Genomic DNA, 13,067 nt, shown 5'->3' with positions numbered 1-13,067 from the left:
TTATTCCTTTGTTCACGTCAAACTCAATCACATGCCCTCAGAGTGCTGTATTTTTTTATTAAGTCTATAATGCATACATCGAATACTTGTTAAATCTGCAAAGTACAAATATTAAATTGAATTAGACAAATGGAAAATCTGTGCAAACTGTTCAGACTTCAGAAACATCTTAAAATATAACATCATGAACCAAACTGGCCTGCCGGGTAAGTACAAAAAAAAAGCTGAAAATTCTGTACAATTTAAAGAATAGTAAAAATCAGAAAAAGAAAGAGGTCCTATATATGTTCGCTATTCAAATACCAGTAATATATTACATATTCATGAGGGAGTAAGTGATTGATTAGTGAGTTCCTCGATATTAAAATTATTACATTTGGCATAATCACCGTCCTTGCCTGTAGAAATGTTCATAAAGACAATCATGTCCTCTTGAGAAATAGCACTTCCAGCAGATGCAGCATCCTATCAGGAATTATCTTTACGCGCATGGCAGATTTCAGTATGATGTTGCTATGGTTAGGCCAGCTCAAGTTCTGCCAGAGAGAGGTCACGACTAAAGCAGTAAATCATCGCGCCTTCATTGCTTTTCACATTAACATGCAATAACATAAATAGAAAATTCTAGAAAACTATAATAAAAAATAAAAAAGCAAAACATGATTCAATGACTTGAAATGATGAGTTTCAGAGACAGTCTTTACAAACATTAACACTCATATCTTGCTCACGCAGGGAAATGCATGTATTTCAGTCACACAAGAGCTTCCTTATGAGGTCAGAGTCCTCCAGTGCAGCTGTAAACAGACCTCACTGAATATCAGAAACAAAACTATACATCAATGTGTGGAGTAAAACTTCAGCTGTCTTCAAACTTAAACTGAAGCTGGCAAAATCCAACATCTTGGCCTGAATTCCTTCTGTAAAAAAACACAACCTGGAAATCTTTAGTGTGCTTTACTGTCACGATTCACCATCTGCTGCAAAATTGTAACCCTCATTTGAAGGCACTAAGCTGATAGTATAATGCTTATAGGGGCATGAGGTTTGGAAAAAATTAAAACATTTAAATGCAGCGAACAAAATAGTGTTAATGTATGGGTAGAGGCATCAAAGTTGCTGGATATCACTGAATACTAAATAGAGTTCTGCACAAATAGAGCACATTAATGTAAAGATCTAGAAGGAAAGTATTAAGCACCTCATTGCACTTTCTTCTGAACAAAATACTTGAGAAACTCCTAATAGCTGAGGTTGAAGCGGCTGTGTAGTGAAACTTAACAATTGAACATCACATTCTAATCAAATACTGTAATATACTTTTCGTGTTCGTTCAGATCCGTAAACAGCATTCCACTCAACTTCATGGTGACACAAGTGCATCTTGGGTAGCGACACCTGCCTGACATTTTTGGTCTACAAAAATGAAGTCATCCCAGAGATAAACCAGTATAAATACATTATACATTGGACAGAGCAACCTGAAGGTCATTTTAGGGTATTTTGGTCAAATAAATGTGCATGTTTGGAGAAAAGGAAGTGTGTTAGTCACAACATCATAATACCCAGTGAAAGAGCCATCGAGTGTGAAGAGGGTCTGTGAATCCACCACAGCGATGTGCTGTGCTGCAGGTCGTTTCCATATGAGAGAATGCTGCTGCTAACCTTAAGGCATGATATCTGAGGACTGTGTGCTCTTTCACAAGAGGTCTCATGACAACAGTACTCTCCAGAGAGGAAAAACTCCTGGTGACGTTCCAAAGTCCTGTGAGCAAAGAAAACTTTTAAGTAAACAACTTTGGTACCAAAATTGTAATTGTTAAAATGACTAGTTGAACTAAGCAGACCACACAACAACTGTGATGATGATGATGATGATAACAGAAAGGAAGGATATAGTTGAAATTTAAATTCAAGTTTATTTGTATAGCGCTTTTTATGATACAAATCATTGCAAAGCAGCTTTACAGGAAATTAAGCTTCCACAATATATTTATATATTGTAGAAACTTAATATATTTAACTTATGGTAATATGGCAAAATTTGGTAATTCTGTATGTTTCAAAATCCCTTTCAAAATGATTTTTTTCTCCAGCTAATAAACACTGAAAATTAAACTATTAATAGCTAGTAAGGTAGTTGTTAAGTTTAGGTATTGGTTAGGATTAGGGATGTAGAATATGGTCATGCAGAATATGTGCTTTATAAGTACTAATAAACAGCCAATATGTTAATAGGCATACTAATAAGCAACTAGTTAATAGTGCGAACTGGTCCCTATACTGAAGTGTTACAGTTTATTATGAAAAATGCACAAAAACACTTTTAAAAATTTAAATAAAATATATATTTTCCAAAGCATGCAAAAAAAAAAAAAAAAAAGTTGTGTTCCAAATTCGAGGTTGATATCTCAAAATATGAGCTTTTAGTAAGATTTTGTTAGGGTGCAGTACCAAACATTACTAGATAAAATTTGCTTTGCACTTGTTTCCAACGTGGTCATTTTCAACCACAAACAATACAAGAGTATCTATTTTTCACAACCGTTTAACCATTTTGAATCATGACCACGATTTTTTTCAAAACCTTTAGCAAGTTTCAAACCATTCATATGAAGTAAAAAATGTAAAAAAAAAACAAATTTGGCGGTCAAACATGAGCCTGAGCATCCACATCCAGCGGATGATATTGTCGGTTTATTCTAAGCACATGCACGTCTGCCGCTAAAAATTCTAAAGCTCGTTGTAGCAGGATTGATTCTGATTGGGTGTCAATGTTTTTATCATTCAGCAGCAGGAAAAAAATCATTCTTAAAGTGATTCCAACCATATCATTTCTCTGTGCTTTTATCGTTTATAGCTATGGTGTGGACTCTGCTATTCTTTAATATTTAGAACTATATATTTATCATTATCTTTATAGTTATCGTCCTTGGTGTGAACAGGCCTAAACACTGGCTGGATGTTCAAACTGAAAACTCACCCGATTATGACTCATTCTCCATGGTAATTGAAACAGGCTGACATACCTCTGCAAGACAAACCCATACAGATCAGTTTCATAAATGCATACATTTCCTCATATTACAGTGTAATCAGCCGACTACATTAGGAAGCAGGCGAATGTATATTAAGGATTAGTGTGTCTCAGTAAATCTTCAGGCAAATCATTGGATTTTTAATAATGTCTAGTGACGCCTCACAGAATTCACAGTGTTCTCTAGCATATATGAGGAGTGTGAAAGCTGAGCGTTGACGTACCGATGTTCGCCGGGCTGCTGTCTTTCTGCTCCTCAGAGTGCATATCGTTGCCTAGGAGATGATTCTGTGACTCACCCAGAGGTCTGGGGTTTGTCTGTCCATCAACAGTGCTGTTAACATAACAACCATTATGTGTCAGTCACAAACGCTTACGATGTTTTCACTGGCCTCACCTCACATTACACTATACTATTAATGACTATTTCTGGGAAAACAGATCTGGGATCAAATAAAGATTTGACATAAAATGACCTGAAACAGCTGAGGGGAAAAATAATCCATTTAATTCATCTTCACGACAAACTGCGGAATTATACTGTCATTCAAGTGACTAGTATGTTAACAAATGAGACTGTAATTACCATTTAATGGCCTGGTGTTCAACATTGCCTTGCTCTGAGTCAACGTTTACTAGGCGGGTAGGGAATGTGTAGCCATCACCCAAACTAGAGGAAGAAATTAAAAAACAGTTACCATAACCTGCCAAAAACATCTCATGAGAATGCTTAGAAATTTTATATTAACATGAACATGTGTTATTCACCGTCTTAATACACATTCCTGCATTGAATTGTGAACGATTCATTGGTGTAACATTATTCCAAAACAAAAAAGTTAAAGTTTTGTAATCTTTAATTGAAATGCAGAGAATAACTCCTCTTAAACGCTATAAAATGTAGGGCCCTATTTTTATTTTTTCCCCCGTTTTAATTTCTCTGGGTTCCGTTTTTTTCCGTTTTAATTTTTCAAAATTTGACAGCAATGTTTTAAAATGTTCATAAAAAATGTAATTTTATGGCCCTATAAAATATGTATATTTTGACCAAATTCTGTGTTCTCCATTAATTTTCTGGATTCCAATTTAATTGTTTTATTAAATTTTAATAATTAAAAACATCTCTACCTAATTGATTTCACTAAAAAAATATGAACTCTTTCTTTTTCCAAAAAATACTGTGTTGTGTATTTACATCTTTCTGGTAAACAAATTCTGGCAAATAATTTTTCTGATGAATATTCCTTAAGGAATAATGTTTTAATAATTGTATTCGCAGTAGTAGTACAATCATTACATTAAGTAATATATTTGTCAAAGTTTCTTCAAGTTAAACCAAACTTTTATTTTGACGGGTTGCTGCAGTTACCCACTTTTGATTTATTAAATTCCGTGACATTCCGCGTTATACGGTCAATTCCATTTTTATGACTGGATTCCGCATTTCTGTCCACGTTCTCCTCATCATGGAAATCAAAGGACCCTACAAATGATGCTTGATGGATGTGTTTTGTACCTGCTGTAAAGGGGCAAGCACCAACACTTCTTCTGGTCTCCGAACACCTGGATGACATTCTTGCGGAAGCCCAGAGTGAAGCCATTTTTATCTGGGCCATTTCTGAACACCGGTGCCCTGAACGCCTCTGAACAGATGGATGAGAGATTAGAATGCGGTCTGTTCCTGCTCTACACGACACAAATGACATCCTTAACTTTAGAACAAACTTTGAGAGGTGCATCAAAACTGCACTGTAGGGCACAGAACTTTCCTCTTGAAGTTTGACCTAAATATTGTTCATAAGGACACACACAATCCACCACCACATTCATTTACATTTCACTTCTATCAGCAAAATTTTATTTGTTGTCTGAACATGTGACTGCCAGCAAGAAATGGTGATAAAAAACAGGTTGAAATATAAAAAAAAAAAATAGGTCGGAACAAAGTGATAAGAGGACTAGAAGAACAAACAGTGACAGGAAAAAGGGAATATAAACCTGGACTGAAAATCTTTGAGGAAGTAATTAGAATCTAAATAAACAATAACTGTATTTACTAGACAGGCATTTCCTGAAAGAAACAGCAGTGTTTGCAGTGTAGCGAAAGACAACCAACCACAATTTATTATTCAAAAATAAAGAACCATAAGAAAGATAAGCTGAAGAATAAGGAGGAGGAAGAGCAAATATTAATAACATTTCAATAGTTGGAGAAGATTTAACAAAGTATGACGAAGAGAACAAGAAGAAGTAGAAGGGGAATAAGAAGAAGAGGAATAAGCAGCAAATATAAATAACATTTTAACAGTTGGAGATGATTTAACTAAAAGTATGACGAAGAGAACAAGAAGGAGAAGTAGAAGGAGAATAATAATAATAATAAGAAGAGGAAAAAGGAGAATAAGGAGCAAATATAAATAACATTTCAACAGTTGGAGATTAATAAAACTAAAGAAAGTATAATATATATACCTCTAAGAAGGTAAAAACATTTCAACCAAAAAAAAAAAAAAAAAAAGTTGAAAAAAGCAAGCAACAGCAATACTTATACAGATGGAAATGAATTGAAAAGTAGAATAAAAGAAGCAGCAAGTATTAACATCTTACCTATAGTGGTTCTGTTTTTTCCCACGAGCCACAGGTGATAGCTGAAGAGTGACAGGATACTGATGAAGAACATAGCCGCCACAAAGAACAGGAACAACACATGGAACTTTGCATGAGTGTCTGGCAGGTGATTCTGTTGAGCAGGAAATCAGAACATGACAAATTGAAAGAAAAAAAAAAACCAGGTTCATAATATACACCAGTGTACAAAGGCATATTTAGGCAAGATCCTCACTCACTGGGCCATTTGTAAGGCTGTTCTACAAAGCATTTTACAAATGACAGCTGATTTTTTTTTAAAGGTGAAGTGTGTAATTTCTAACTATAACCGCTAGCTTCACCAAACCAAATATTTCCAGACACTTTCCCATTTGCGATGTTCCCGAAGCGTTGGGAAATAAAAATCCCACCCCAAACACATGCTGCTCTCAAACTACAGGACAAAAACATTTACACGCATTACCTTTAATATCGTCAGATGTCCAAAACTGTTTACGGTTTACAACACTAATATCCACGTCTAGTAAGAACTGACTGCCATACTTCTAAAAAGCATCTGTAGATGTAATATGCTAAACTGCACTCTTTATTGCAACACTGCTGTTGATTTTAATCAGTAAGAGAATACAATGCAAAATGAGTCAACAGTGCAACACCAAACCAACCCCAACAGTCACAACAATGCAAAGCAAGCATGAGTGGTTTACCTCCGGGCAATGCTCTATAGCTCTCCGTCTGCAAAGCTTCAGGCAAAGTGTTAAAAACACAGACAGAATGTTAGAAGCTGACACATGCCTTTTTTCTTCCTTCTTTCTGACACGCACACACAAAGACCATTGCATGGCATTTACGAATATTCATTTTTTTAGTAAAAAATATATGGAGGAAAATATATAGTTATATTAGTGGATATAAATAAATAAATAAATATTTTTTTATTTTATTTAAAAAAAAAAAAAATTAAAAAACAATTTATTCAAAAGATATTTAATTTATTTTACAAAATAATAATCAAATCAAAAATACAATAAAAACAGCTAAATTGTAAAAAATGTTATTACCATTTAAATAACTGCTTTATATTTTTCTATATTTTAAAATAGATTTTATTCCTGTGAATTTTCAGCATCATTACTCCAGTCTTCAGTGTCACGTTATCCTTCAGAAATCATTCTAATATGCTCATTTTCTGCTCAAACATTTATCATTATTATTGATGTTAAAAACAGTGCTGCTTAATTTTTATTTTATTTTAGGATTCTTTGATAAATAGAAAATCTTATTTGAAATCTATTTTAAAATAGAAATCTTTATACTCTGTCTTTATTTATGCCCCTTAAAAAATTATTTAAGCTCAAATCAGTATATATGTTTATTTATTTAGTGTGTAACTGTGTAATAAGCAGGATATAGTAAGCTAAATAAATCCTAAATCCTCTCCCTGAGGTTTATTTTGTGATAATGACCACCTAACTGTACATTAGCCTTTACATAATTCTTTAGTCTATCTGCAGTTCATTTTCATGCAGACAGGAGAACAGATTAATGGAAAGACAAGCTGAAGTTTGCTCTCAGAAATAGCAGAAGGTGAGAAGCGAGAAGTGTGAGAAATGAAAGGAATCAGATGTCTTTGTGTGAATGTGTGGACTTACTGTCCAGAACTTGATAAAGTACTGTAAAACTGTGGCAGCGATGTAGACGCAGTACAGCATAGAGTACGCCAGGAACAGCACAAAGAACTTATAGTTGGAGAATCCAACGCAGTTATTAACCCTGGAAGAACACAGAGAAACGCAGAGTTATAAGATACATAGTAGCTAAAAGCAACTAAGTGACAGACTATGTGGCAACATAACTTCAGATTACAAACTGAGCCAAAATCCCTTTCAAGGAAAGACCGTTCACTCGGCTGCCATATTTGCAATGCCTCCTGGCAATGGGGGAATCCTGAAATCTCAAAAAATGCTTGCTGAACTTTATATACTGTATATATATATATATATATATATATATATATATATGAAACATATTTCAAATCAGCAACAAAATCTGAAATGAACTTCCCCTTGAATGTTGTTTCTTATGCTTAAAAAGCTTATTTTTAATAACGCGCTTAAGACTGTGCATGCGCATTGACTGGACTAGCCTCAGGTTTCTATGGAAACCAGAGCTTCTAACGGCTGCTGCAGTGACTTTACCAATCAGCGATTGGCTCTTTCATTTAGAAGGTGGGACTATTCCACCATATTGCCCCATTCATAAGAATAGGAGTGAACTGTCTTTTTATTTCTATAGTCTTTGACTGAACACATCCCCAGACATACCATGGACAGTGGTGATCCATTTTCAGGACGCATCTGGAAAAAACAAAAGGATCAAAATACATATTGTGCAAATCCAATACAAGCAAGGTAACTATGTTTTCTGAGTGGACTCACCTGTCGCAGGTGGAGCAGTGATGACATCTGTCCGGTTTGATCAACTGACAGCAGTCACAGTACCGGATAGCTGATGAGGACAGAGGACTCATTCAAAAAACTAAACATTGAGTCACTAGTATAGACATGGATAGATACACAACTATTCAAATGTTTAGGGTCAGTAAAATGTGTTGTTGTTTTTTTACTGAAAATAATGAATGCTTTTATTCAGCAATGATGCGTTAAATTGATCAGTGACAGTAAAGACTTTCACATTGTTACAGAAACCTTTTTTTTATTAAATGCTGTTCTTTAGAACTTTCTATTAATCAAAGAATCCTGTGAAAATATTATCACAGCTTTAAGCAGCTCAACTATTAAAGAAAACTCCTCTATATCAGCATATTAGAATGATTTCTGATGGATCATGTGACACTGACTGAAGACAGGAGGAATGATGCTGAAAATTCAGCTTTGCATTACAGAAATAAATTATATTGTAAAATATATTAAAATAGAAAATGATAATATACTGAAATTATACCATTACAGTTTTTACTCTATTTTTGATTAAATAAATGCAGAGTTTGTGATGATAACCTTTTAGAAACATTACCAAAATCTTACTGACCTCAAACTGTTGAATGGTAGTGTATAACACAAAGAAAACCAATCACATTTCAGTATGCAAATATAATATAATATAATATATACACACACACACACATACACTCCGTTTATCACTTAATGCTCTTTAATTTTTACATTACATATGTCATCACCGTAACAGTTTGGGTAAAAAATTGATGCAAACTTTAAATGACACATTTTGTTAAGATACAAGTTTTAAATATACTTTCAAAAGTATTAGTGGTTGGGGCTGAATTAACTGCAGAAGAACATTATAAAAAAAGAAAAGTATGAGGGATTTCAATGCCATTGTAAGTTTTCAAGCTTACCACCAGATCCTGTTCTAGTATATACAGGCAAATTTCTGGCCACTCTCTTCAGGATTTCCTGCTGGGCCTCTGGATTCTCCTCTTTCTCATACAGCTCTTTGTCTGCTTTAGGGAGACAGAACTAAGAGACACAACAGGATGTTAGATAGAGTTGTGTATGAGAACAAACTACTATGAGTCTGCATATGCAACTAAATTCAACCACATATTTTAATTTTTAACAAAGACACTTGTAATATAAATTTTGCCATCTTTATTGACAAGATGACAGAGCCGGACTTGTTTGAGCATGTGTGCTAACTACTAAGCCACAACTCGCATCCCACAGGCAGTTCAAAACGCCTATTATCTTACATCTTTCTTCCTCTTCTCTGTCATTATATTCTGTGGTAATAAAACTACAGAGCAGCCAGAGTTTAAAGGCTCCCGCTGCTGCTTCTCCTGCAGATGTGAGGAACATTACAGAGCCTGAAGCCAACTACATACACATTACAGTATGATACATATTTTGCTCCCACACAGCCCAGGTGGATTGAGAACCTGAGAGCCAAGCAATAAGGAAGAAATCATTAACAAGATCTATTCTAGACCAGTGCAGTGTTGTTTTAGAAAATTTAAATACTATTATATTTGTTTTATGCCTTTTATTTTTATATTCTCAGTTTATTTTATTTTAATAATTGTTTTTATTTTTTCTATTTAGCTTTAATTTATTTACTATTTCAGTTTTATTTTTTTGTATATCTGCTAGTTTCCAAAGCAACAGTTCCTATTTTTTATTATTTATTTTACTTTATCATCCAATAGTTATATTTTCATTTAGCTTTATTTTGATTTTAGTTTTAGGTTTATTTAACAATAAAAACACTGGACTACTGAATCTAAACATGTCTGTTCTGATAGTGTTACGAAGAGGAAAAAAGCAATGCTACATGCAAATAATACAGTGCCTAATAATTAAAATAACCATAACATCTGACATTTAAGATGGTGTATCTATTTATTAATCTGTGACTTGGTAAAAGTTGTACAACTAGACTACATTCTCAAAAAACAGCAACAGAACTAGACTAAGTAAAATAAAATATGGCTCAGACTACATTAAACATTAAATATGTAAATAAGGGAAGAAGAACGAAGAGACAAATAGAGAGAAAGAGTACCTCTTTTGAGGGGCTGGCAGGCTTGGAAATGATGGTCTTCCAGTAAGACCATATGAACATGAAGAAAAAGACGTGAAACACTATCAGATAAATAACTGCAAGAAAAACAGCATGAGGGGAATATTAGTAAAACAAATCATAACTCATACATAATAACAATAATAGCTGTTACTTCATTTTCTAAATGAGATATTTTGTTCATTCTGGTGTGACAAAACATGTGACTAAGAGAACAGCAGGAGGCCAGATTGGCTAAGAGAAGGATTTGTTAACTGTTTTTGCAATATTGTGTGCTTGCTTACACTGGAGTTCCTCTTACCTTGCTCCTCTGTGTTGGCGATTGTGTCTGCAGAGAGAAAGAAGCAAAGGTCTATCAGCAATCCCATCAAGAACAACTGGCCCAATTCACAAAGCCATCTGCTGAGTGCTGGGATACCACTGATTTTCTCTCAGCACCCTTTCAGTTCCCACCAGATCAGCCCAGTAAGGCCAGAGCGCCGGGTGACTGGTACTGCCATCTGGCAGAGAGCTGTCAGAAAGAGCCTTGTGTCCATCACGGATGGAATACCCTGGTTGTCATGACGACTCAACAAGTGACTGACAGATGCATGTCGTGATGGCACAGTCAGTAGGAGTCAGGTTTTTTTATAGTTAAATATTTGTTTTCATTAAACACGTTCATTTTTATTTTATTAAACATTTTAATAAATGCTGAGAGTTGTCATTGATGTTCCAACCCTTGCTTCATTTGTGAAACTAAAAAAACTTTTAAATAATCTGATTTGAAACTTTACTTGCAACTCTTTTGTTAACTATTATTTTAACTATATTTTATTCAATATTTTAATAAATTATTCAATATTTAATAATTAAATAGTACAAAATATCATATGTAGGATGTTTAAATGTGTGCAGCATCATATATAAAGTTTTTCAATTTTCCTTTATGTTTTCAATTTGGTTAATTTGTCTCACTGGTGTTACATTGCACTAATCTATGATGAAATACTGCTTGAATTCATCTTTTATGAGAGTTTGTCCCTCATGTCACAACCCTTGTTTCATTTGTTCAATAAAATAAGAAACGGAACAAAAAAACCAAAACAAAATTCCATTTCCTTTCAACGCTCATACGGTCATCATGAGTTCATCACGTCAAAGTTTTAAAAGACTCTACAAGCCTTCACAGCAAAAAGGAGGGGGAACCAATAAGGAAGGATTCATAATATATCACTGCACTTTACTAGGGTAATAAATGGACCCCAACACAGTGAAGTGAGTATTTTTAGACACTGATGAGGAAGTAATAACTGGGTGGAACTGCAGTGAGTGTAGAGCTCACTGAAGTCATTAAGAACCGCTCACGTTATAGACTTCAACAGCAAAGATAAAATTCATATTTCACACTTTAGATCAAATTTTTTATTTTTTTTAAGATTCACTTTTAGCTTTGTTGCAGTTCACTTAAATGGATAGTTTACCTATGAAATACAAAAATGATAACAGAATTTTCATATTCTGAGTTAATTATCAGAAGAAAAAAAACTTAATTATGTCAATGGGATTTCAAAAATAATAAATATTCCATATAATAAATTTTATCAAGTAATGAGATAATCTGCATATACATTTTCAGTACAGTATAGCATAAAAGTATGGCATATCACACTAAATGATATTGCTAGACATGAACAACTACTCATCTGACTAATGAAAAACAAGTTTATTAGTCCTGAAAGACATGCTCTACTGTCTAATTAATCTGCGATAGTGAAATGAGAATTATTATTGAAAATCAATAATATATTCAAGTTCTTTTCAGTAAGACAGCTTCTCATATCTGCTCTTTAATTATCAGGCGTCTCAATCGCTCGAGCTTGAACCTTCACTCCATACAATAATTGATATCAAAACACAAGTTCATAAGCAAGTCATGACATTCGATATGAATTATGCACAAATACGAGTAACGTTACTGTACTGAGAAACTGAGCGGAATTTCGATACATATCTGGTACCAGTCAGTTACTGACACTTCCTGCCCAAAACCACTGCAACAACTAACCAGCAACTATTATCTGCTGTGCTCCATTCACCCAAGCCAATTTAGGACGACACTTACATATACAGAGCTCCACCACGTAAGCGTAGTAGGACCAGCACACGACCAGGTTGATAAAAATCACAGGTATCCAGGATAAGCCCCGTTGACAGCATTTTACCGCATGAGAGGGCGCCATCTTTAATCTGACCCTCGGAAAGGGTGTCGGTGACGTCACGGCACCGATCTATGCGCGCGGCCAAAAACAAAGAACTTCTTCACACCAGCAGCACATTAAACCCACATTATCGGGCAGTTGCTTTCCAATGTACCCTTTTTAAATTAATAAATACAATAGACGCACGGTTTTATTCGATGTAGTTCTGTGTTTGTCTTATTATGTGATAAATGAACCTTAAAGGAACAGTACACTCAAAATTAGGCTAAATCAGCGTTCATTGCCATTCTGCCCTACATGTTATACGTGAGGGTTTAAGACTATTCACTATTATTTATTTAATATTCAATATTTTTTTCTACTCAAAATATGTTTTAAATATATGCCAAAAATATTTTGCACACTGAAACTCAATGAAAGGGGCAAGAAAATACATTTCCTCTTACAGTTATATAATGAATTAACTGTTTATTTTATTTTTGTTATATATATATATATCCTAATATGATGTTTCTTTTTTAAATATTGTCAACTAGGCCTATGATCCATGCTTAATTTTTATTAAATTTAATTTTTTTTATGTTTAGAAGGAAATTTATGTTCACAAATAAGTTTCTCAAATGTTAAATATAGGCTACCTTGTGTGAATGCATTTTCTTAAA

The 13,067-nt window shown here is 34.0% G+C and overlaps 1 protein-coding gene across 2 annotated transcripts; it reads right to left on the bottom strand.

Annotated features, from left to right (window-relative positions):
• Nucleotides 1–38: 38 nt before the first annotated feature.
• Nucleotides 39–12,445, bottom strand: LOC306866195 (palmitoyltransferase ZDHHC20-A). Of its 2 annotated transcripts, XM_079411278.1 has the most exons (14): nt 12,309–12,432; nt 10,506–10,532; nt 10,187–10,281; nt 9,024–9,144; nt 8,083–8,152; nt 7,969–8,001; nt 7,297–7,417; nt 6,352–6,387; nt 5,645–5,777; nt 4,554–4,680; nt 3,624–3,707; nt 3,262–3,371; nt 2,984–3,031; nt 39–1,765 (listed from the first exon to the last, which is right to left on the bottom strand). In XM_079411278.1, exons 1-13 carry the CDS (start codon nt 12,424–12,426, stop codon nt 2,988–2,990), a joined length of 1,119 nt encoding a protein of 372 aa, XP_079267404.1. In that variant the 5' UTR covers nt 12,427–12,432; the 3' UTR covers nt 39–1,765; nt 2,984–2,987. The 2 variants fall into 2 exon arrangements, with proteins under 2 accessions (XP_079267404.1, XP_079267405.1); XM_079411279.1 differs by lacking the exon at nt 6,352–6,387 and having other exon boundaries at nt 12,309–12,445.
• Nucleotides 12,446–13,067: the final 622 nt, after the last annotated feature.

The sequence above is a fragment of the Barbus barbus genome (assembly GCF_936440315.1).
Source record: "Barbus barbus genome assembly, chromosome: 47".
Taxonomy (NCBI): domain Eukaryota; kingdom Metazoa; phylum Chordata; class Actinopteri; order Cypriniformes; family Cyprinidae; genus Barbus; species Barbus barbus.
This window is presented reverse-complemented; position numbering and strand designations above follow the sequence as displayed.